Raw genomic sequence first — 27459 nt, forward strand, 5'->3', positions numbered from 1 at the left:
TGACATTTTTTTTACATATACAAAAACACACATATTTTCTATCAGCCCCCCAAATTTCCCTCTGCAATCAGTTTTCTAATCCCACCCCAGGCAATCACTAATCTGCTTTCTGTCACTATGGATTAATTTTACCTTTTCTAGAATTTCATATAAAGAAATTACATGGTATGAACTATTTGTGTCTAGCTTCTTTGCTCAGCATATTGTTGTAGAGATTTATCCATATCTTTGCCTATACTTCAAACTTTTATTGCAACATAGTATGTCATTGTATAGACATACTACAGTTTGTTTACCCATGGTTAATTTCCAGTTTGGGGTCATTATGATTAAAGCTGCTATGGGCATTCAGTACAACTGTGTGTGTAGGCATATGCTTTCATTTTCTTAAACACCTATGAGTGGAATGACAAATCTCTAGAATAAAAGAGGAGCCTGGGGCATCTTGAGGATGTCAACAGTTCCTTGATCTATGTATGGTCCAACCTCCTTCCATCCATGCAAAAGAGCTGATCAGTATTCAAATTTCCAAGAATGAGAATCTGATTGGCTTGGCTTGGATCACAAGACTGAAAGCCAATCAGTGGTGGGGCAGAATTTGACCAGGGGAAAAGAAATGAACCAAGGCTCATTTGGGACAGAACACACACGCACACACGCACACACACAAGGTCAGACAGTAAACAAAATCAATAAGTAAATTAAATGATAGGTTATAAGATGAAATATACTATGTAAAACTAAAAAAAAAGGAGAGCATGCATTGTGTGAGGGATCAGGTGTCGGGAGGAAGAAAGGGCTGGATGCAATATTAAAAGTGCAGTCGGAATGGCCTCCTCAAAGATGTGACATTTAAACAAAACCTTGAAGGCTGTGAATCTGTCCTGCCTACTTCGCTTTTTCCCAAGATGTTCTTTGTTCCTATAGTGTAACATCATTGGAATGATCAGATAAGATCTTGTTTGTTATACATTAATATTTTAAGATTGCAAATTAAAAATCAGCATTTATTTCTAAGGCATTTGTTTTTAAAAAAGAAAGAGGTCCCAGGAGGAAGTTTGGGAAAAAGAAATTTCAAAAAAAGAAAAAAGCATTATCAACATTTTTTCATTGTTGAGTTCATTTTGTATTCCATTTTTCTCTTTACACATTGTATCACTTTTTCCCATCATTTTAAAGTATTGGATGTTAATCCATAATATGCATGTATACTAGTTTACTTAACTTTTTTTTTTTTTTTACCTCTTTTGGATATGTAAGCTCTTTTTCATGTGTTAAAATTATAATAAACACTGTTCTAAACATCTTAATGAACTCAAACATTAATAGAATCTGATTTGGGAATAGGATTCTTGGAATGTAGCTTTTATCTTTCAGTGGTTTCGAAAAAATTTCACTCTCTTAAATTCCAGATTTGCAAATGAGAAGTCTGATGCCTATCTGATTCCCTTTTTTTTTGCAAGTAAACTTTTAAAAATTATACGTGAAAATTTATATGATTTTAAATTTACACTTTTCCAAATAGGTCTCTATGATATATGTGTGTGTGTGTCTCTTTTCAAAAAATTCTTCTTAGAATTCATTTACCATTTTAAGTCTGAAAATTCAAATTTTATTATAGCTCAGAATTTTTTAAAAAATGCTTTGATGTTTGCTTTTCACTTTTTGTTTATTCTGAAACTGCTTCTGGCCTGCATATTATTAGGCTATCTTCAGTGTGGCAAATATCTCCCTGGAGCCAGGGAGACCTGTTATAAGGGAGACTGCAAGAGTCTAGATTAGGGCAGAAATAGAGAATAAATTTGGAACACATTTGGGTAGTGCTTAGCTATACAATCAGTAGAGCTCAGTGATAGATTGGCTGTTGGGGGTGAGATAAAAAGAAGAATTGATCAGGCTTCTTTTGGACCAGGTGGATGGTTGAAACTTCATAGAGGTGTAAAGCACAGTAAGGAACTCAGGTTACGTTTATCTTGGAGGTGATGTATCCTCCTACCCTCTTACGTCCTTGCAGTGGTGCATTTATAGAAAATAACTCCTAGAGGAGGACTGACAAAATTAAGTACATATGTATTTGAATTTTGATACATATGGCCACATTGCTATCCTTAAAAGACAATTTGTTTTTTGTTTTTTCCGGGGGTGGATAGTTTGACACATAAATAGCAATACTTCACCATCAATTTTATTTCTACTTTTTTTCTTCTTTGGAAGTAAGGATGACTTGCTGTACATTTTTATGTCTACTTTTGGATTCCTTGTTCTCTTCCATTGAGCCTATCTACTGCAATGTTAACTGTTTAAATTATTGTAATGTTATATTTAATCTGTTGAGGCTAATCCCATTCATTACTCTTATTTTAAACAAATATTCTTACATGTTTATTTTTCACAGAAACTTTAGAATCAGATTGGCTTGGAAAATTTCATGGTGACGTTTTTGAGTTGAGGTTAGTTCCATTTCTAAATTTCTAAAATAATTTAGAGAACCTTGTTATATTTGTGATGCTGAATTTTCTTAGTCAAGAGCAGTATCTCCATTCACTTAGTCACATCTTTTTTTTTCCCTTCATGCATAACATTGAGAATTTTCTAACTGATTTTTATTTGCAGGAAAGAAAACTATTGTGTTTTCAGACAAGTACTTTATAGTTGATTCTCTTTGATTTTCCATCTGTACAAGAATTTCATTTGGTAATGACAATCTTGCATCTAATTTTTATAAATCTTTTTTCTTTCTCTTGTCTGATTGCTTAGGCCAGTAACTCCAAAACATTGCCAAGCAATAGTGATGACAGTGTGCATTCATGTTTTGTTTTGTTTTCCCTGACTTTACTGGAAATAATAATAAACATCTTACCGCCTTTCAGCAGAGACACCATACACTTTCTGTACTTCTCAGTTCTGCTGGATTTTTTTTTGCTGTCATTCTTTGTTCAATACCTTCAACCTTGAAAATTCTCTCCATTGGTTTAAATATAAAAAGCAAAGTTCTTCGTCATCCATTGCTTAGAAAGGAAAAATTGTAACGGAGGGCAAGGCGCTAAACTCCATAGCAATAGCCAAAGCAAAGGATTAGAAAAAGTTCCTTCAGCAGAAGGCCAAGCCCTCTAGTCCCTCTACAGAAGGAAGAACAGGAGCGTGGGGAGGAGTCAGAGCCACTCCCTCCCCCTACCCAGGGCCGATGCCACCCGCGGAGATGAAATGTGAGCCGGGTGGCCAAGGACGCTGGAGCAGCGGCCTCCCGCGCTAGAGCGCAGTGGGGCAAGACAAAGACACCTCCGTCCCCAGCGCAGCCCGGCCCGGGCCACGCGCGCCCCAGCTCCGCGGAGCTCCGCGTCCGCCACCTGGGCAATGGCCAGGGCTCCGCTCGACCCCTCTCTCTGCGGCGCTGCTCTCTCCATCTGACCACCCTGCATTCTCACCATCCCCTCCTGGTCCCGGCTCTCTCCATTCGCTCCCAGCCTCTCTCCAGTCTGTCCGTCTGTCTTGGTGCGCAACCTCCCGCCACCGGCTTGGATGGACGCGCCGACGCTGCCCGTGCATCCAAGGGTCTTGCTTTCGAAGTTGGTCCTGCTCTTTGTCTACGCAGGTCAGTGACAGAGCACGGCGGGAGAGGGTCAGGGGGCTTGGGGCTGGGCTCGGGTCACAGTCCGGGCTAAGGCGGGTTGGGCGAGATGGACCTGGACCTTCGTGGCAGGGCGGAGACTGCTTGGTCCCTGGGAAGCGACGGCAGAAACTCGCGCGCTTCAACCCTCCTGTCGACCTTCATTCATGCCGTTTTGTTTTGCTCCTTTTCCTTTGACTTTTCTTTTTTGCGTTTTTTTCTCTTTTCCTCTCTCTTGGCAATCGGCAGGTTTAGGGGATTGTACTCTCTGGGTAGGTGGCATCAAATGTATCCAATTGTATCCTCGACTCAAGAGGAATCTGAGGGTGCAGTCGGAGCTAAGGGGTGAGACTCAGGGAACATTTTAAAAAGCACCTGAAGTTTAGAGGTGTTGCTGAAATTTTAAAATAAACTAATCTGGTGACTTTTCCGTTTCTCTATAGGCTACCCAATGCCCCCTCCGCCTTTCATTTTCTGAATATTCCAGGTTTTCCCTTTTAGAAATAAAAAGACTTAGAACTTGATTTTGTTCTTTGGAAGATTCACAGTGTGGTAGACTGTCAGCTGGATGTGTTGAGTTCAAATACAAGCTATTTGAGAGACATGAATTCGCCCAGAGTCTAATCAGTTTTCATTGATTGGTTTGTTCATAGGTGGAGGGCATCTCATTTCCCTCCTTCTAATTATTGTTGGTGAGAATTGCTAATAATTAATGAAGCAAAGTGGGTTTTCTTGTTCCATGATTAATAGGGAGCCCTAAATGCCCTTTCATTGGCTTTTCAGGTATAAAGTTAATTACACATGTGTTCTTTGCAGCTGTTCATATTCACAAAACAGAGCAAGCTAAAAGCAAAGTTCTTTGTGAAATGTTTTCATGTCTTTAACTTCCTATGACAAAAATCACAGGCTTATCCGTGACCCTGCAATGATAAATGTATGTGTGGCACTGCAATTTACCTTTTGATATTCAAAAAAATACTGCAACCGGCAGGAAGATATTTTCCACATTGCTGCCTGAACATCAAAAGAATTGAATTTCTCATTCTACTTTTCCACAATGGAGTCACCATAACTCTTACAGAAATTTTCAGTCTGTTTATTGAAATGTAAATGTAAAGTAGTGCCTGTCTAGAAGTTACCATTTTAAAGATATTTTAATCTGACTTTCTAATGCAGAAATTCATAAAACTAGGATAAGTCCTTCCTATTTAGAGAGTCCACATTCTAATCTGTCTACATTTATTTATTTTACTGAAATCTGTAAGATTTTCAGTGTTTGAGGGATTAAAAGAATCAATTACATTAATATTAGTTTTACATTTAAAAAAATCTCTTTATTAGTTCTTTTAAAACAATGATGATTCTTTCCCCCACCTCTGATCATCAAAAGAAAATAAAAATAAGAAAATCGCAAAAAGCAAATGAAACTTTAATACCCTCATTCACACTTACTTAACCAGTCCATTGAACCACAACTTATTTTTGTTGTTCTTCTGTCTATTTTATTCCCTGTGGTAAACTGAAAGCTTCTACTTTACACACCTGTCCTTCTCTTCCTCCTGTTTCCCCAATGCTAGGCACCCAACACCCAGGGCTGGAGAAACTAGCAAAGCTAGCCAGCAGCAAAGGTGGTTAGTTTAAAAAGTTTTCACTCCATTCATTTCTGTGCTTCCAAATCCTTCCCTAGTAGGCTACAAAGTAGTTGCAAGCCAATACCAGGTTGACTTAGTATCTTTGATAAGAATCATGTAGCTAATAAGTTCTTTGCTGTTAATTACTGGAATTCTTATTTCAGAGGCCTTTTTTATGCTTTTCATATTCATTCAACTACTATTTATTGAGATATGTTGAGTGATACCTAGAACAGAGGTCCTGCTCTGAGTCTTCTCTGAGCAGTAAGGAGTGCCCATAAATATCTCTAACGTGTAAAAGGCTGTTTTAGAGGAGAGGTAAAATCATGTGCTGCGGGTGTTCAAAGGAGAGGACCTGATGGCTGGCTTAGGAAGGTAAGCTCTATGACAGCAACATCTACTTTGTTCAGCAAAATGGAGCTCAATAAATATTTGCCCAGGAAAACTACATTGAGGAGGACTTGAAGGAACTAGACCTTTGAAATACAGGGAAACCCTGAACAAAAGGAGATGGAGTAGGATATAGTGTGAACAAAGGCAAAAATCGTGAGATGTCCATATACAACAATGGATATTTCAGTTTGGTTGGAACTAAGAAATGTGACTGGAAGTGAGGGCTGGGGTTAGATGGTGGACTGCCACAGAAATAAAAATAGTTCAGATTCCTTGTTAAATGAATTGCTGGTTTTATGGGACAAAAACCTAAGTAGATGCACACTGTTCATAACCTGAATTATTTTCCCCACAACAAGTGCAATAAATTCACATTCCGTTTAGTTAGGCAAATGAGAGCAAGGTTTCTATACCTAAAGCATCATATTTTACTATATGATGGTTTTGGAAAGAGACCCAATGAAGTGTTGATATTATCATCCAACTCCTACTGCAGGTTACAAAGACAGGATTTGGTCAAGGTTTTACCTCCTGGGACTCGGCCAGTGACTTCTGTCCCCTCCCTTTCCTTCCTCTCTTATCTTAGCTATGGCTTGCAAGAGCCATTTCTAAGCAAGTGCTTCAAGCCAGATATTGCTTTTCCTGTTCTGCACATTCTTTAAAGGGGGGTGGGAGGGCAGCAGCAAGTTGGGAAACCTTAATCCAGACCGTGCCTTTCAGTAAAAAATCATTGAAGAAAATTTGAAGTGGCTAATTGTCAGGCTTATTAACTTGAATATTAGAAGTATCTTATGAGGACAAATTGGAATATTCTATTTTTTCTCAAGTGAGAAAAAGTTCCTGTGTGGCCCAAACACTGATCTTCATAGAATTATTCTCAAATAAGCCAGAGAAAGTAACTAACATAACAAAATAAGCATTGAGTTGTGGTGGAAACCTCAGTTTGGAAATGATGTGATTGTGAATGTATTTGCCATACTGTTAAATCTCCCCCTTTTTGGTAACTTAATTCTGGGAAGTAGACAAGAACACTGGAAAATATCCTAAAAATCATGACCAATGTGTGACATGATCTAGATATTTGCTGCAAGCGTAATCCAGCTTCTTGGTTACAAAATTTTGGGCTTGGTTTCCTGTAACATTGGCTCAAAATATTTTGATAACACCCTGTCCTTATAACAGTAGTCATTGGAATACAATAGTAGGTAACTGAATCTTTGATATTCGTGGAGAGTTTAATAAACTGTCATTGTCCTGGGCATCATTCAAAAGCCACCCATGAGGTGACTTACACATTGGCTGCCCTACTCTGACAGAATAATGGGGACATTAGCTCTCTCACAATCTAAATGGCTTTTAAGAACATGAAGCAAAACATCCCTGCTAAGCTATGAAGATAGTCTAAATGTTTGAATAAACAGCACTAAAAATGAGAGCTACAGAAATTCACTGAGAAAACTATAAAATAAGTAGCCTTAAAAAGTATGATGTATTCTTCAAAATGCATTTACTGTCAGTATATTAGTTTCTCCCTTGGATCTAAATCATTAGATTGTCTTTTTGTCTTCAAATGTTAAAAGTGGATTTAAGTAGAGTTACTAAATCTTCCAAAGTAATTATTTTCCCCTTCTTACCATGACCCAGAGGAAATCCTCAATGGTCGTGTTTATCAATCTATGATATAGAAATAAAATTGAGGCAGTAAAAATACGAACTTTGTCACTAGTTACACAAAAGCCATGCATTGTTGATAAAGGCAGATGAACTTTGCCACCTTTTAATCACCTCCCTCTGTAAAGAATCATCTTGGCAGGAAGGTGATTTAAAATCAATGTAAAATTTCCTTTCTAGATAAATCAATTACATGGACATGTTGACATAAATATCATACTTTGTACTTTTATTGTGATAATTTTGATAGGAAAGCAAAGTTTTTTATAGTTTATATAATAGTTGCTATTACCTTCAGGAATTGAGTTGGAAATAATTTATTTTGTGATTCTTAAACATGCAACTTAAATTATTAGGCTGTACTTAATATTTTCCTGATCATATCCCTAAAACTCACATATCCATAATAATTTATACTACTGATTATAGCTCGATGAGAAGCTCAACTTGTCAAACATAAATCATTTAGGTGGAATAAAGCATTTTTAAAAACTAGGGTAATTTTTTTAAACATTTTTGGTATAATTGTTCTTGCTGAAAAATATATAGAAAAAATTAGTAATTTAGTTGTTTGTTCCAACAAATCCTATAAATCAAAAAATACTCTCCTTCACATGGTGCTCTTTGATGGTTTGATTTTTCAGTCTAACATTAAACTCTTAGGTACTCACAAATTAATTACCTATGAGAACTTCTTCCTATAACTCACCCATCAACTTCCAACCCAAAAGGATGGACAGGAAGCAGACTCATTTGTGTTACTATATGTATGCCAACAGTAATTATGAAGGTAAAAAATGGTATCAAAGAAAAGCTTACAGTGCATTGTCATGGAAAGTATGCATTATCCTTATTTATTATCTATGCCAGTAACCCTTTCCATTAATTGAGGTTAATTGAAAATATAATACCTTAAAGTCAGAAGACTTTATAATTTAAAAATTATTATAAAAACTTTACTGACAAATGTAATGACTGATTATTGAATTATTCATTCATTCTCTCTTTCATTATGTCATTCAACCAACCCCAACTGCCAGTGATGGTTCTTGGTGCACAAGATTCAAGAACTGTCCTTGCCTTTACCAGCTTAAAGTGGGGAAGAGAGGCTAGTTTAGACCCTTATTTTAGAATTCTGAGTATGAAAATGAAGATCTAAATGTACTAAAGAGTGGTCATTGGCAGATTAAGATGCAAAATAGAATAATTTTTCCTGAAGCTGTGATTTTTACAGCATTAACTGCTTATGTGTGGTTTTTATTTTGTAGACAATTGCATTGCTCAATGTGGCAAAGACTGCAGATCTTACTGCTGTGATGGAACCACACCCTACTGTTGCTCCTACTATGCTTACATTGGGAACATCCTCTCGTGAGTATTAGTCAAACTTGGCAACATCGATGTTCTTTCCTTCATCCAGTTATACTTTCAAAGAGTACTAAGGCAAGAGATTTTAAGATTGGTTATTGACTTAAAACCTTTACAAGAGATATTAAACACTCATCACTATCTAATGTGCTATATTACTTGACAAAATGTGCAAATTAATATACAAAATAAATTGCCTTTATTAGAAGACAGTTAAAAAGAAGTATTCTTTTATTTAATTTTGCATATTATACTAATGTTTTAAGTAGACATCATTTGACAATATTTTAACAATGTCAATGATATTTTTTTCTGCTTTGTTGAAGGATTTGTAAGTCAAAATTTGTTATTTAATTACGGCCAGTTTATTTTGTTATTATGTATTAATTTAACGTATCCAGTGTATGTCAGGGAAAAGAGAGGTTATGAATAAAAAAAACAGTTGAGTTATGAAATGCCAGTTCTCATATAACACATATAAAACAACTTCAGGAAACAAGTTTGGAGCCTAAGAAAAGCTAGGTATGAATAATGTAAAGTGATAATAACAAAGCACATAAAGGCAATACGTACATTTAGAATGTGTTAAGCATTTCCCCATAACAAATTAAGAATGTTAGAGCTGCTTCTGGGCCAAGGGAAACGGAAAAGCAGGTCCTGCTTTCAGGGTTGTATGTCTGGAAAAGTGTTCACGTGTCAGTTCCTCCAGAGAGGAACACACAGTTGAGAAATAAAAGCTAGAGAATTAGGAACAGCAGAATTTAATGAGTCAAAAATCCCATGGCTTTCGGGTAGCAGCAGCAATCTAGCCTCTGTCCTCTTCAGTTTTTGTTTTTCAAGTGAGTATCAGGATGATTTGGGAAATGTTCTGTTCCTAAACAATTCTGTGTAACTCATGTCCTATGAAGGCTCCAGTGGAAACAGGAAATATTAGGCACTAAGTCATACGTGCCCAGCTATTTTAGGGATGTGTCCATTGAGATGGCTTATAACACATCCTCAGTTTCCTGAGAATAGAAAACTTGGCACCACATTAACTTTCTAGAATCAATGTTGAGCCTGATGTTAGAGAGTATGTCCCTCTGAATACAGACCAAAAAATCATACTTTGGGATGCTCTTGAGCACCATGATAGCCATGAAAGAAATGTCAGGCTGTACTAAAAATGATGTACGGATTTTAAGCATTCTTTGAAATGCAAATAAACTGTTCATAAAATGTTGAATTTTTCTTCATGGATGATTCAGTGGAAAAGAAATTAAGCCCACTTCCTATATTAGAAAACTGTCAGAATGATTTTTTACAGGAATTTATCAGCCCAAATATAAATATATAATGATGTTTACAGTTGTATATCCCCTTACAGTATTTAAAGTAATTTATAATAAAATACATTATTAATAAATTAAAATTTTATTTTCGAGTGGTCTCCACATACCAGATGCTGCTGTTCCAGGCAGAAGTGTGAGTGGCCCAGCAGGTGGTTTAGATTTGGGAACCATGAGGTCAAATTGATTCTGTAATTCTTTGGTCCTCTGGCTTCTGGCCCATTTCTCTGTGCACTAACTACACCATGGTGTGTGTTGTGCACCTATTTCTCACTTCATAGCTACCTCCACCCTGGTAAATGGATATAAAACACAGGATTATTTATCAGAATATTTAAAAATTTTTTGAATTTAGAGGTGTGTTTGATATGATTTGTATTTGCAATGAAGTTCACATTCTTATGTACATGTTCTAGATCTTTAATTTCACCATTGGTTAAAGTAAAGAATTAGTTGAGTTGATACATGTATCTGGGTTATTAGGAGCATGTACTTGTTATGTTTGGGAAAAAAAAGAATTGTTTTTTGGAGGGGAAAATAAACACAGATGGCATTATATTTCAGGCCATCAAAACTGAACTTTCTATTCAAAATCTAAAGCACTGAGTAAATCTCATGCTAACCAATTCTTAGCCAAAAAAAAAAGGGGACCTTAAAATATTTTCCTACTGGATAAAGGAGAATACATTTTCAGGATATCCAGTTATTGTTTAACATTTGAAAAGAATTCTTAACTCCACCCAAAGTTTTTTTTCTTTTTTTAAGTTGGAGGGGTGGTGCAGTAGGTATTAAAAAAAACTTATTCCAAGAATGCTTATAAGAGTTCTTTCATGCACATGTTTTCAAATACTGCTGTTTTGAAACTCATAAACTATGCTTCCTTTCTTTCAAGCATCCAGGCACATTCTTAGTGAAATCAATGTAAATTGTCTTAATAGAAAGTCAAATCTTTGTGGTTATCAGAAAATTAATAAGGGAGAAAGCAAATAAATACAAGGAAATGTTATGTAACATAAATGAGTAATTTTATAATTTGATTTATATTTTTCTGTTTGTGAAATAAAACTGTTGGCTCAATTTAAAATGAGCTAAAAAGAGCATAAAATGTCATTCAGGCCATTCAAGACTGTTTGTGTATTGGTAAGGTTTGGTCCACTTGACTCTTCTTAACCGAGGCCTCCCTAGTCACCCCCTAAAATAATCAGAGTTGAATAGAGATGTTTAATCCTTAATTCTGTTAACTTCAATTGCCCTTGCTGGTTTGCAAACCAACCATTAAGATTTGTTTATAAAGCAATCACAGGAGCTAATTTTCAATTTATCTCTTCATTGGAAAGTCTTATTTTACTTAGTCCCTTCCCTTTTTTGATATGTTTTCTACTCTAAATATGAGTTTTTGGCAAATAAATTCAAATTCCCTGTCTATCCTCACTTTGAATTTTTTTCTTGCTTGAATTAGGAACTGTAAGATTTATTTCTCTCTCACGAAAAACTTTAAAAATTAGTTAAAAATTATTATTAGTTAAATAATTAAATTAGTTAAATTAGTTAAAATTATTTAAAAATTAGTTAAAAATGGCATATCTATTTTGGGTCATTATGGTGACAGATACTGACTTCAATATAGGAGAACCATAGTGTTATCTTCCAGAATTTAAGAATAATTTTTACAGCATGTTCCGTTCAATCAATTAATTATTTATAAATGCACATTGAGTGCCTGTTACCGTGGCAGTGCTGGACTAGGACCTGGGATCCAAAGATGAATAACTGATATACTCTGACTTCTAAGACTTCAAAATCTGTTAAGAGAAAAGGGCACATGCAAGTGATTCAAATTGAATGAACTAATCTATGAAGTGTTATTAGAGGATTGGAAAGAGAGAATATAGCTAAGTCTTTGTGCGTGCACGTGTGTGTGTGTGTGTGTGTGTGTGTGTGGACATTCATCATAAACATGGAATTTGATCAGAATTTTAAAGGAAGAGTAGATATAAATAAATGGACAGTGAAGAAAGGGAAATGCTTCCAGACAGAGAGACTCTTGCATACAAAGGCAAAGATTTAAGAAAGGAAATGGTCCATTTGGGAAAACCCATATTCTTCATAATAGCTAGAGCAGGAAGGGTAAATTGTGGATATACTGTAGGAATAAGTAGGTAAAGCAAAACATACATCCTCTTATTGCAAAGCTAAAACAAAATAATTCAGTATTTTTCTGGAAATAAGATATCTGATTTTATATAGAAAGAACAGATTCCTAGACATCATTAAGACAGTGGACTAAGGTGAGAAGGCTCCAAATGAAGGTAGGTTTTTTTCATTCCATAGATGAAAGATTTGGAATGCACACTTTGATTTGGTTACACTCTTTGGAGCCATTTATGACAGACTATGTGACCTTGTAATTATTACTCCATTTAAGAGATTTTTGACCATGAAGGCAACTGCTTGAAGATTAGAAGCCTCAGGATGTTTAAAAATGAATATTGGGCCAATGTGAGAAATAAACAATTTACTACCAGATTGATTCTGGAACATTTCATTCAGCAACCCTGCTCCATGGAAGATAACTATTCTGTGATGAATATGGAAAGGAATATATAAATTTTGCTGCTGATGAAATTTTTTTACGTTCCCTAGAGAGTAGATCCAATGTGAAGATGTGGTTTCTTTAGAATTGGTGGAATTCAAGGGATTAGAAGGTGCAAGTGAGTGACTAATTACTTTTATCCAATGGAACAAAGCAAAAACAAGACTTTACTGAAAATGAAGGTCCTTGACTACATGAGACAGTAATTGTACAATATTGAATATGAACCAAATATTGACAAGTTTGGACATACTGAGCCAGATGACAAGATACAGAATCTAACCTCCTAACTTAGAAATAGAGTTTTGATTTTTCCACTTTGCTGTTATAAAATGCTGATCTGTCTAAGGATTCTTCAGAGCACCATCTGGCCAACATAAAATTTCCATAGGAAAAAAATTCAAGAGGAAGAACTAATAATGGAGATCCTGGTGGGATTAAATTTCTTTTCTTCTCAATGAAATGTGAAAGATGTATTACCCACAGTTTTGCAAAGACAGCTAATAAATATCACAACTGTGATTTTAGAGCCATGCTATGCATGAAAGCAAAACTGAGTTAAAAGATAAAGGTTTCATATTTTCAAATGGCATTTGAGGTCCTATGATCATTAAGTAGCTTAGTGTTCTGGATTAAACACGAGAGGCTATTCAAACACAGACAGAAATACAATGCATTTAAAAAGGCCTTTGACATTTAAAAAAACATCACTTAATTAATTAAATTAAAATAATCTCAGTATTTAGATATGAAAAAAACACCTCTAAAAAGTACATACTGAACTGTAAGGTTTGTGGGAGACTTATTTTTGTTTTAATAATGATGCAAAGATAAGTAACTAATTTGACATTAAAATCAATGTGAACCTGATTTAAAATGTAAAAACTGTAAGATATCAGGTAGGAAATCCAATAATAATATACGCATGGCATTTATGGAGTAATATAAATATATAACAATTTCAAGGGATAAAAGAGAGACCTAAAGACATTGAGATGTATCGAATTATGGATGGAAATAAGGTAAGGATGTTAATAATGGGATATGTCAGTTCTTCCTGAACTATCTGTAAATTCGATGCAATTCCAATCAAAATCCACAGAACCATTTTTTCTTAAATTTGACAGACTGGGCCTAAAATTTATGTGGGACAGTAAGGGGCCTAGAAAAGAGACGATAGTTATGAAAAAGAAAAGATGAGAAGACATGCCTTGTAGACATCAAGATTTATTATAAAGTAATAAAAAATAAATTATGTGACATTGGTTCACAGATAAACTGAAAGAATATGGAGCTTAGAAGCTGACCTATGTACTTAAGGGAACTTGATAAATAACTGACGTAGCGTTACAAACTACCGGAGGTGGATAGATTGGATAGATTATTTAATAAATGATGCTAAGACAATTAGTTATCTATATGAATGAACATGAAACTATATCAATCCATCACTCCAAAATCAAAAATCCACTCTTATCAGACTAAATACCTAAATACAAGAAGCAAAAGTTTTCAATTTTTTAAAAACAGGGAAGAATGACATTATGGCATCGGGACAGGAAAGATTTCTAAAATAAAAGATAAAAATTACAAACAGCAAAAGAAGAGATTAGTGAAGGCCAATGAACTGTACACTTTTAAATGGTGAGTTTTATGGTATGTGAATTATATCTCAATTTTTCCCAAATAACTTTTAAATCTATAGAGTAACAGGATTCCTAGATAAAAGTGTAAGGCAAATAAATCTGTCACTTGGAGACGATACTTGCAATTCATATGATTCACAAAAGATTAGTTTTCAGAACACCTCAGTAGAAAATTGGGCAATGTATGTGCACAAAAAATGTTATAAAGCAGAAAACTGGATGGACCACAAACGTGTGGAAGGTGCTTCACCTGACTAACTAAAGCAGGGGGGAAAAAATTTAAAACAATGAAATACCATCTCACACCCATCAGGCTGTCAATACTCTGTAAGTCTAATAGTACCAAGCAATGTGGGCAAAGATAAAAGGGTTCTCACATTGCCGATGGGAGAACATAAACTGTTATAAACACTTGGAGATCAATTGGATCCCATGTGGTAAAGCTGAAAATGAACATACTTTAGGGTTTAGCAATAATGCCTCTTCAAGATATCCCTAGAAAATTTACAAATATGAACAAGGAGACATTTATAATGTTGTCTGACATATAGTTAAAACAACAAAACATTGGAAACAACCAGAATTTCCATCACAAGAGAGTAGATGAATAGAGTATATTCACACCAAGGATACAGCAATTAAAATAACTCAATGCATATACCATTAGAGTAAATCTCCATACAGGAAATGCTGTGTGAAACAAAGCTAACTGAAGAAGACAGTTAGCATCTATACAACATGATACTACTTGCATAAACTTAAACACGTAAAATCTGTGTTTTATTACGAGAACATGCAAATGTGGTGAATATGTAAATATATGAGGGAAAGAAGGGTACACATGAATTTTAGGACTGCCCAGGACTGAGTGGTTTCCGGGGATGCAGGACGTTCAGTGCTGTAATCCGGATGGTCCCAGGAAAATTGGCACAATATGTCACCCTAAGGATAAGTGTGGCCTTCAACTCTAATATTTTACTACTTAACCACAGTGGTTTGCGCCTATAATCTCAGCTATTTAGGAGGCTGAAGCAGGTGGATCTCGAGCCCCAAGAATTAGAGACTAGCTTGGGCAACATAGCAAGGCTTCATCTCAAAATTTTTTTTAAAAAATTTAACATCTGAAGCAAATATTATAAATTATTAACATATAATAAATCTGGGTGGGGGTATGTGGGTGTTTTATATATCTGTAATCCTTATATGTTTGAAATCCTTAAAATTAAAAAAAAGCAATGGAAAAGTTTGATGATGGCGGGAATGGGATCCCCCAGACACCCTGTTAACGTGCAGATTCTGTTCAGTAGGTCTGGGGTAGAGCCTGAAATTCTGCACTTCTAACAAACTCTGAAGCCATGCTACCACTGCCCAGCCTTCAGCTGCACCTGGGAGTGAGTGCTGGTGCTATCTGGCAATGTCTGTGCTACAGGATGAAAGGGTAGAGGAGATTAGGATGTTAGGACTCGTGGGATGTGGGGCTAGGGACCAGGCTGAATGAGAGGAACAAGTCTGAATTAATTCTGAAGTTTCTGCTTTGGATAATTGGGTGGCTGGTGTTCTGGGAACTAATGGGGAATATTCAGGAAGGTTCACAGAGGGGAATGAACTTCATTTCTAATACCTCGAATAGGGAGAGACCTATAGGCTATGAACCAAATTCAATGATCTTTCAGTTGTGAAATATTCCAATCTGAAGCTCAGTGGAAAGCATGAAGCATCACACATAAATTTGGGAGTGAAAAACCTAGAGGTGCTGGTTGAAAAAGTGTGTTGGGATAAATGAGATGTTCTGCAGAGAGATACAAGAAAGAGAACAGCAAGCCAACAACAGAACCCCGAGCAAATGCAGGAATACATTGCTTTCTCCCTTCTCTACATTTTGGATGCTATTTCAGCCTCCTTCACCTCCATCAAAACTGTTCTGTCCTTCACTGATCAACCTCAATATACACCCTATGTTGGTGGGAACAATGAATGCCTTTATTTTCTTCTATTTGCTTTTTGTGTGTTATATTATACAAAATGTAGGATTGGTGACATTTCACTTTATTCTGAATTGAATGTTATGTAACAAAGCAGTTTATGTGAGGATCCATTTTTATTTACTTGAACTGTGCCCAAATCAGATCAACTCATTCCAGTTTCAAGAGCTACCTTAATTAGATAGAAATTGCAGTTGGGTATTATAAAAGAAAGTGTGTTAGGTGGTGGCAGAGATTGTAGAGTGACAAGAACTACCATTTAATGTGTTCTCTGTTACAAGTCCTTAAAATATGTTTGTTTATTAATCTTCAGACTAACCCTGTGACTCACAAGTGATTCTTGTCTGTCCAGATGAGGAGGTTGAGGCTCTGAGTTAAGTAATTCGTCCCAATTTCACACAACTCCTATGTAACAAGCTGGCATTTAAAATGAGATGTTCTTGACTTGTTTCTGCTACTCCCCACTGGCTCCTGAAGATCTGAGGGTTTCAATATGGGATGAATGGAAAGGATTCATTGCCATTCTTATGAAGACCTAAGCACCATATTTTGGGGAAAGCCTTTTATTACCCTTAATGTCCAGATTAAATTCCCTCCTGTATGCTGCTCTAACATTACCCTTTCCCTAACATATTATTATTTATCAGTTCATTGATGTTTCTAAATTATCTGTCTACCCTTCCACACTCTAGACTGTAGAGGACAAGAAGCTAGTTGGCCAACTCGCCATCGAAGCTACAGAGCCTAATGGATTCAATGATCCATAATGGATCACTTAAACCCAGGTCAATCTCCTGTTCAAACATGAAAAACCTGACATTTTGTGGGTCCTAAACTAATGTGCATCATCTGGATAAATATTTGCTTAGAAAAATCAGATCACCATTTGAATATGTTATTGGTTTCAGAGAATATCTTTTCATGGAATACAGATTAGGTAGCATTACAGCATAAAAGGAGTGATGGAATCAATCATCACTTTCTAATCACACTGTTTAAGATAAATTATAATCAGATGATAGGAACTATTAATAGAATTGAAATGCCAAAATGATTTAACCCCTTGTCATGTGCTCTATCAATGAGGCAATATGATCTGTTAAGACAACAGGCTCCTATGCAACTCTAGTCTCCATAATTTTTGGAAATAAAATGTTCTATTGATAAAATTGAGGAGGAAAGAATTACAGACACCCAGTGATTTTTTACTCCATTATAATGAAAGAATTCTGGTGGGCAGCTGCAGCCCCGAACACAGTATCTCCCAGCTGTCTCCCAACTACAAAATGTTGGCATGTATACACCCATAACTAATGAAAATTTCAGAGGGCATTGATCACCTCATAAAGTACAATAGGATTCCATCTGAAAATGCTATGGATGAAAGCCTTAGCTCTTTAGCCCATGATCACTCTCTGTGACTCAGAGACAGAATTTGTAGTATCTATGTTCACTGCTATAGAAAGGGAAGGAAGAAAGAAGACCTTACAAGTAATAAGAAGAATGTTCTCATGCTTTTGCACACATCTGACAAATACAGAGAAAAACATGTTGAATTGCCTTAAAAATATTTCTGTTTGAATTTGCCCTGTCCTAAAACATGAGTAGAACTGTATGCTGCATTTGCAAAAAATAAGAGCTACCTGTGGTTGCAAATAACCAACTCTATAGTGGTGATAGGATATTTTTCCTTTACAAACACTAGGAATAATGCCAAGATCAGCCTCCAAAATATCACACATAGGAAAATATTAGAATTTATCAAATAAATGCTCAAAACTCTTATTTTGAGGTTAATACCCATTCTTATATTAAGTAGCTAGACATTTTTGCCTTTGTCAGGTAGAATTAAACAGGAAACAATTCTTTGTAATTCCATTCTTAATTAACAGTAGTTTTAGTGTTAGGAAGTTGTAGAAGAAAGACCATGAATGTTTGGATTCAGAAAAATTGGGTTTGAATTCCTCGTTCTTTATGTTGTGTGAACTTAGTTCTCCTGATAGCACTGAGCCTCCATTTGTTAATGTATAAAAAGGGAATAGTGGTAACAACTTGCCTTTCTCTCATAATTGGGCCAAAGGATGTATTTGTGCATAAAAGCACTGTGAAGGACTTTACAGATTTTTCCTGTCATTAATGACAACGCTGGGCTTTGAAAACATCTGGATCTGGGGGAAAGGGGAAACTGATAGGGAGCAAAGGGACTTCTCCAAGGTCATTTGGAAAGCCCGTGACTGAGCTGCAGAGTGTGTACTTCTGGCGAGAGGCCCTCCCCCTAGCTCTCTGGACTTCATCAACAGGAGAGTACCACCTGCCTCTCCCCAGGAGCGCGCTCTCAGCCTTGAGTGAAATAAATGACCTTCTTGATCAAATGTGATTGCAGTCTGATAACTGCAAAGGCAGCTAATTAAGTACTGTGTCCTGCTGCCCAGTGGTTGCTAAAAGCATCATACAGCCTGAAAAGTCGTGTGCACTGGTATACAAACCTGCCATGTTGCCCTAGGCTGACCTGTGAGTTAGAGGGAGAAACCCACTCAGAAACCAGGAATTCAAATCTAAATGAAAATATATAAACCTGATGTATGAAAATAATCACACACATAATATCAAAAATCAGGTGGTGATGACTTACTTTACAAAGGGATTCATTATAGAGTTTCAATGAATTCCCCTTTCAAAATTTATTTTGTTCATGACTTTTCAGAAATATATATTGTGCATAAGCCTGGTTCATCTCTGTTGATAGTATGTCAGCAATGAATGCACACAACCTTGTTCTAACTGCTGGCTATTTCAGCCGAATGATCACAGTGCTCTACAGATTTGAGTGTGCCTTTGCATGTAACAGTTTAGAATTGTCCTGACTAAGCTCTTGAAAAATCTGTGTTAATCAGCTGTTCTCTCAACGTAAGTCAGTGCTTGTAAGAATTGTAAGAATAAAAAGGGCAACGACTTGTCCCTGATGATACTGTGCATAACCTACATTTACAACAACTGGCAGATTGAAAGTGTTTTCAGTGGTAGTAAATAAATGCCAGATGGCAGGCCAAATAAAAAGCCATTGATCATAGCAAGGATCAGCTGAGGTCTATCAATTCTAAAATGAGTTTCTTTTTACTCAGCCTATTGGCTTTACACAGCCAGATTATTATACATGTTATGTATTTTGCTTAGTGTTTGTGGTAAAATAGTTTTTGTCTCATTATCTTTAGTTGGAAGGGTTGGTTCCTTCTGGGTAAGATGGGGAAAGCACACTCCACCCTGTGCCTCCCACGGATGCAGCTATGGAACCAGGACAGAATGCCTGGTGCAGTTATTTCAGGACCATGGAAAGTAATAGCAGGTGGATTGGGGAACAAGACCAAAATTTGAAGCCCTGCCTAACTAGCCATGAGTTGACCAGTTTTCTTCTTCTGTTTACTCCTCTCTGCATTAAATATAGCCCAAAAGACTGAAGTGGGCTTCAGGACATGGACACAGCTGCAGGAGAAGCCATCTAGTCTTGGCAAAATAAGCAAGGTCTCTTCATGCTCAAAGACAGTGGGGAAAGTACCCTGATACTTTTTCTTTTCTCTCTTCTCTCATGCCCCAATTGCCAAGTGATCTTTTGATTGTTGCAGTAGCAGTAGTAACCATGACAGCAACAGGACCCCAAAACTCTGAAAATGGGGAATCTTCCTTTCTGACCAGAATGATGCAATACCAGGAAGATGGGGGAAATCCTCATTGTTTTTTTTTCTCTCTCTCTGTCTTCCCACTGTTCAACACTGAATATGAACCCATTTGTGGAATTAATCAAAGAGTAGGGAAAATAAAGCCCATCTTCCTGGAAAGAGAACCAAAAAGTACTAGGGAGATTGTCAAGAGGAGGAACTCAGGAAAGTGACCCCCATAGTTGCTTGTGAACTCCTAGGCTCATCTCAAGTTGCACACACATGGATCTGAAACTAAACAGCCTCCCACAGACCTTGATAACTGAATACAGAATCAACAACCACCCAAGTCCCAGACTGGCAACTGGGTAGTGTATAGTACACATAGGACAGATCAAAACATGACTACAAAGTCTCTGAAAATCGAATTTATATTGAAACCACAACCCAAAGAAGTCTTGCTGAAATTTATGGTCCAAACTGAACCTAATTGATTGCCTTCTAAAACAAGAATATCAAAATTAACCAGAGGTTTAAACAAAACCCAAAGTCTCATGATATAATATTCAAAAAGTCCAGGATACAATTCAGAATTACCCAGCATACAAAGAATCAAGGAAATCTCAACTCATATGTGAAAAGATCAACACACAACAGAGATGGTAGAATTATGTGACAGAGACTTTAAAGCAGCTATTCAAAAAAGTATCCAAAAAGTAAGGGTGAACACTATTTGAAATTAGTGAAAAGATCAAAGTTCTCAAAATATATATTTATATAAAAAAATAAAGAATGAAATGAAGATTTTAGAACAAAAAATATAGTAACTAAGGTTAAAAATTTCTCTGGATGAGATCAATAGCCAAATAGAAATATCACAGTAAAGAATAAGTGAACTTGGAGATAAATCAATGGAAATTATCCAGTCAGACAATTATGCAACAGAGGGAAAAATATTGAGGATTAAAACTAACAGAGCCTCAGTTATCTGTGGGACAATACTCAACATAAATATGGACAAGGTCTAGCATTCACATTATAAGAGGCCCAGAAGAGAGGAGAAAGAGTGTGATACTAAAAAATTTCCAGGTTTGGTGAGAGAAAGAATTTATAGATTCAAGAAGTTCAGCAAATTCCAAACAGGATAAACCCAAAGGAATCCACACTCAGACACATCATCATCAATTGCTGAAAACTAAAGAAAAAAATCTGGAAAGCAGCCAGATGAAAATAATGCATTACCTACACGGTAGGTATGATTTGAATGACTTCACATTTTTCATCAAAAACCACAGAGGTCAGACACGTAGCATCTTTTTTTAAGTTCCAAAAGATTAGAATAGTCAATATCAATTTCTATATCAAGTAAAAAATATTCTCCTGGAATAGAGATGGAATAAAGACATGCTCAGATTAAGAAAAACTGAGAAAATATTAAGCCAGCTAAATGGATTGCTAAATTTCTTCGGAAAGAAAGCAAATGATACCAAAAGAAAACTTGGAATAGCAGAAAGGAAAAGAGGGTAAGAAAATGGGTATATGTCCAGCTAAATAGTAGCCTATTTTTCTCCTCTTGAATTCATTAAAATGCATTTGACTGTTGAAGGCAAAAGCACATAACATTGCATGATAGCACTTTCAATGGTTGTAGATGTAATATTTAACATGACTATAACATAAGGGAGGAAAGGTTAAGGGGTCTATAAGATGATAAGGTTTCTATAACCCAACTAAAATGGTATAAAATTGATTTTAAGTGGTGATGAAAAGTTAAGTATATATTCTGTAATCCCTAGAGTATCCACTGAAAAACAATAATAAAAAAACTACAGAGCACCTTAATCAAAATTGCAATAAATCAATTAAAGTGAAATACTAAAAGTGTTCATATAATTGAAGAGAAGGCAGAAAAGGGGAATCAGAGGAATGAAAAACAGAGGGAACAAATAGAAGACAAATAATAAAATGATAGACCTAAATCCAAACATATCAATAATCACATTAAGAGATGTCGTATCACTGTTATTTCTTATAGCTGAGTAATACTCCATGGTATACATATACCATAATTTACTAATCCAATCATGAATTGATAGGCATTTGGGTTGTTTCCACATCTTTGCAATTGTGAATTGTGCTGCTATAAACATTCAGGTACAGGTGTCTTTGTCATAGCATGACACTATGTTTGCTAGCATTTTACCCACAGTGGGACTTCTTTCAAAATTGAAGTCAATCCTCTCAAGCCCTCCTACTGCTGTATCAACTATGTTTATGGAATATTCTAAATCCTTTGTTGTCATTTCAGTAATGTTCACAGCAGCTTCATCAGGAGTAGATTCCATCTCAAGAAACCACTCCCTTTGCTTATCCACAAGAAGCAACTCCCCATCCATTCAAATTTTATCATGAGATTGCAGAAATTTAGTCACATTTCTGGCTCCATTTACGATTCTAGTTCTCTTACTATTATCACTACTTCTGCAGTTACTTCCTCCACTGAAGTTTTGAACATCTCAAAGTCATCCATGAGGGTTGGAATCAACTTTTTCGAAACTCCTGTTAATGTTGATATTTTGACCTCCTTTCGTGAATCACGAATGTACTTAATGACATCTAGAATGGTGAATCCTTTCCAGAAAGTTTTTTATTTACCTAGTTTAGATCCATCAGAGGATTCCCTATGTATGGTAGTAATAGCTTTATGAAAATTTTTCTTAAATAATAAGACTTGAAAGTCTAAATTACTCTGTGATTCATGGGCTACAGAATGGATGTTGTGTTAGTGGGCAGGAAAACAACATTAATCTTTTTGTACATCTCCATCAGAGCTCTTGGGTGAACAAGTGCATTGTCAATGAGCAGTAATATTTTGAAGGGAATCTCTTCTGCTGAGCAGCAGGTCTCAACAGTGGGCTTCAAATATTCAGCAAACCATGCTGCAAATAGATGCACTATCATACCGGCTTTGCTGGTCCATTTATTGAGCCCAGAGTGGATTTACAATAATCCTGAAGGGCCCTAAAATTTTCAGACTGTTCAATGAGAATTGGCTTCAACTTAAAGACACCAGCTGCATTAACCCCTAATAAGAAAGCCTGTCCTTTGAAGCCAGACATTGACTCTTCCTCTCTACCTAGGAAAGTCCTAGGTGGCTCTTTCATCTATAATGAAAATCTGTTGTAAACAACAGATTAGCCACCTTCATCAATGATCTTAGTTGGATCTTCTGGAGAACTTGCTGTAGCTTCTCCATCAGCACTTGCTGCTTCATCTTGCACTTTTGTGTTCTGGAATTGGCCTAAACCTCATGAACCAACCTCTGCTAGCTTCAAAAATTTTTTGCAGCTTCTTCACCTCTCACCTCCATGGAATTAAAGACAGTTAGGGAGTTGAAGACAGTTGCTCTGGATTAGGCTTGGGCTTAAAGGAATACTGTGGCTGCTTTGATCTACCCAGACCACTAAAACAGTCTCCTATCAGCAATAGGGTGGATTCACTTTCTTATCATTTGGATGTTCACTGGAGTAGCACTTTTAATTTTCCTTAAGAGCTTTTCCTTTACATTCACAATTTGGCTGACTGGTGCAAGAGGACTAGCTTTCGGCCTATCTATCTCAGCTTTCAACATACCTTCCTCATTAGGCTTGATCATTTTTAGTTTTTGATTTAAAGTGAGAGATATGCACTATTCCTTTCACTTGAACACTAAGAGCTCATTGTAGAGTTATTACTTGACCTAATTTTAATATCATGGTATCTCAGGGAACAGGGAGGCCATGAGAGGGATAGAAACCAAGGAACGGCTGGCCCATGGAGCAGTCAAAACCCACACAGCATTTATTGATTAAGTTCACCATCATACTGGTGCAGTTGGAGGCACCCCAAAGCAATTACAATAGTAACATCAAAAATTACTGATCACAGATGACCATAAAAGATATAATAATAATGATAAAGTTTGAAATATTGTGAGAATTACCAAAATGTGATACAGAGACACAAAATAAGCACATGCTGTTGGAAAGATGGCATCAGTAGATTTGCCTGATGCAGTTGCCACAAACCTTCAATTTGTAAGTAACACAGTATCTGTGAAGCAAAATAAAATGAAGTGCTATAAAAGGAGGTATGCCTGTAATTTCTTGAAACTCACCTGACAAAGGAAAAGGAACAATACCAATATGTTGATTTACATACAGGGTTAAGTGACATTATTGACATTTTTCCTTTCTTTTTTTTTTTTAAATTTTATTTATGAGTTATGCCAGTGGATTGTAACTATTAATAATACCATGGAAGCTTAGATTTATGCTATTCTAATTCTAAACCATTTTAACACATAGCACTCCCCTACATTTTGTGTATATGTAAACACCTCAATTGGGAATTGAGATCTTTGAGGAAATAGCCCACACCATACACTTTTCAGTAGTGAACCAAAACCACTTTGCACCGGCGGTAGAAATATTAATTTAACATACTGTGTAGACAGTGTTTCCTGTAAGTGACCTGGGATAAAAACAAAGACATAAGAAACAGAAAATGAAGAACTTTGATACTTAAATTTTTGTGATGAAAATGACTAAAATAATTTTAGCTTAGGTTTATTGAGAGAAGTATACTGTTTCATGAAATGGGGGAGAGAATTTGGGAAGAGAAAAGAAAGTAATATTAAAACCAAGACTCTTTAATCACTGGCAGGCTTCCCAACTATGTTCATACATTTTTAAAAATTCATTAAATTTTTTAAAAGAATGATCCTGGCTTTTTTCTTCTAATCTAAATATTTATGAGAAGGGAGCACTCACATAGAATGGCAAGACCCCAAAATTCATTCCTTTCTGGGTTCAGGGAGAAAGTAGTACATAAGGGAAAAGACCTTATCCTGAAACGATTTATCCAAAGCCCGTAAAATCTGTTCTGCTTTTCAGATTATGCTATTAGGAAGACTAAGCCCTATATGTTTCAATTAATCAATGGTCTGATTTAAAGATCTGCAAACCCTTGTAAGGTGTTTTTTTTTTTTTTTCCTGGACTGTGTCATTTGTTTTAGGTAACACTTTTAAGCCTGTATTTGCATACAAGGAGCAAAAACATATTTATCATATTTGTTCATTTCTTAAATCACATTCAAGCTTTAAAATGTCTTTCATTTGTAAACACCAGACCTTAATTATATCTATTCAGTGGAAAGTAAAGGTAGAGATTTCACAGCATTTAAATTAGTTTAAATTAGAGGTTCTCAAACTTCAGTATGCATCAGAATCACCTGGGAGTGCTTGCTAGAAATACATTTTCCCAAGATCTAATCTAGAAATTCAGATTCAGTAGGTGCAAAATGTGGGTAGGAAATCTATATGTTTATTAACTATCCCTAACTAGGAGATTCTGGGAAAAAAATTGTCCTTGGACCACACTGGTCTAAATAAACCATACCAAAAAACATTTCATTTTGTACTCCTGTTATCAAATTATAAGATATAATCAACCATCATTTCATTAACTATAACTTCTTCACACTTGCACAGACCTACATAAAGATCTGCAAAACCTCATAGGGTTATTTTAAATTACAGTGGTAAATATATTCAGAGCTATTGAAAATAAAATGCTATGAAGATTAATTTTTGTTTGGTCATAGTAACTAAATAGAGAGGGGAAACCAATGCATTCTCAGCCCCTAAACAGTCAAATTTACAAAGCTTTTCCCTACCAAAAATAAGTGATACGAATGGTATAAATGTAATAGATGTAAAATAGTGGTAACATCAGAATCTGCCCCATAGGTTGCTCCAGGGTTTAAATGAGTTAATAATTATGAACTACTTAGAATAGCAGCTGGTGCTCAGTAATTCTTAGGTACCTTCTATTATTCTCTCATGTATGTTTCCATTACATCAATTAACTCCTCATACATGATAGGTCAATTGGGGAATGGCATTAGTATAACAGGGAAGTTGTCTTGTTTCAAACATGATTTTTCCTTGGCAAGGGGAGCCCAAAAAAAGTGGACATAGAATTACGACCTTCAGCAGGAAAGGGCAACACTCTTAGCCTAAATGCTGCTGTAGGGGCCAAGGGAAAGCTTCCCCTTTGCTCTGGGAAGGTTTGCTGAAAATCAACTGATAAAAGGCTGATTAATAGAAGAAATGGTATACAAATTTATTAATATGCACAAGGAAGAATCACAGAGTGATTACCCCACCACGCATTGGAGGTACAGATGGTTATATAACCAACGTTCTTTTTAGGGGCAAGAAAAATGGGCAAGTGTAGATAATTTTATAGGAATAGTAAATGATTTTGAGGAAAATTCAATGGGTTTCAAAAACATAGAACGGCATGGACAGAGTCTGAAGGGCCCACAGAGCAGAAAATGTTTTGTGGCAAAAGTCTGTCGAGATGTGTTGAGAGAGAGACAGAGAACTGAGAGACAGCAGTGTGGGAAGGTCAGAGAGACCTAGAGGTTTCTTGTTCAGTTCAGCATGTCAAAACGCCATATTTGGGGATATTAGTTTTTGAGCCCAAATGCTGCACAGGCTGGGCCCATTTCTGCTCTATTTTAAGAAAAATAAAAATGAATGCTTGAGCCCCATCCCAGCCCCTAACCAGAAAAATACGCCTTGCTCACTCTTGACTTCTGGCAGGTTGCATTTCCTCCTGTGCTCAAGGGCCACCTCCACCTTCATTGTCTGGATGCTGGGAAGCTGGCATTTCCACTAGATTGTCTTTGTGCCTTTTAATGTCCTCTGAAGCAGCCTGAGGCCACCTGAGCTTCTCCCTGAGCTAGGCAAGTTATTTCCTGAGGTATCTATCCCTTATTGTGGCTGTAGTACTCTAAGCAGAGTGGAGTCTATTGTGACACTAATGAAGCTTTCACTTCAGGGCTTTTGTCTTGCATGCTCCCCAACCTTGCATCTAAGAGGGTGCATTCACACAGTCCTGCATTTTTGTAGCACTTGCAAAAGTAAGATATTTTAATTGTCTTTATCAAGAGCTTTGTCTCTTTCCACTTCAATTTCCTCTCCCTCAGGGGCTTTGGATTGCCTGCACCATTTGGGGGATACAGCTGGGGGAAGCAGAACTGTGAATAAGTTTATTTTGAGTTTCATATATATTTATGTAAGTCATAGTCACTCCCGTGTATAGTTAAGTTATTGCTAGCCATTCCAATACAGGAATGATCACCCTAGTATGATCAACAGCCCACTGCACCAACTCATACCATAGTCCGATGGGAAGGGCAAAGCCAGAGGTCAAATGGCAACATGAATGTGTGATTGAAGTGTGTCCTACAACTAAGCAGAATGAAAGTTTATGAATAGTGATAAAGAAACAATATTTCAAATACAGGAGCCAAAAGAGACTCTGTAGCAAATTCTTCCAAATACAATATTACTCCTTGTATATGAAAGAAACCTAATGGAAGTTTTCTCAAATGTGATAAGAGTCCTAAATATTTACACATTACCGCTTACAAGTTGTGAGAATTTTTTAAACTAAGAATAGCCAAAACCCAATTACAATACATCATGCTAGAGGAAGTACTATATTATCTTTCTCTTCTCAGTTTTGAAAAAGATA

The 27459-nt window shown here is 36.2% G+C and overlaps 1 protein-coding gene across 2 annotated transcripts in view; it reads left to right on the forward strand.

Moving 5' to 3' along the window:
• The first annotated feature begins 3425 nt into the window (after positions 1-3425).
• The window catches only part of CYYR1 (cysteine and tyrosine rich 1), a 104189-nt gene continuing 80155 nt past the window's right edge, over positions 3426-27459 (forward strand). For both annotated transcript variants that reach the window (XM_069472413.1, XM_069472414.1), the window contains exons 1-2: positions 3426-3592; positions 8571-8673. In XM_069472413.1, coding sequence (XP_069328514.1) covers positions 3520-3592; positions 8571-8673 — 176 coding nt within the window. In that variant the 5' untranslated portion in view covers positions 3426-3519. The remainder of the gene's footprint in view (positions 3593-8570; positions 8674-27459) is intronic.

The sequence above is a fragment of the Eulemur rufifrons genome, chromosome 7 (assembly GCF_041146395.1).
Source record: "Eulemur rufifrons isolate Redbay chromosome 7, OSU_ERuf_1, whole genome shotgun sequence".
NCBI lineage: Eukaryota > Metazoa > Chordata > Mammalia > Primates > Lemuridae > Eulemur > Eulemur rufifrons.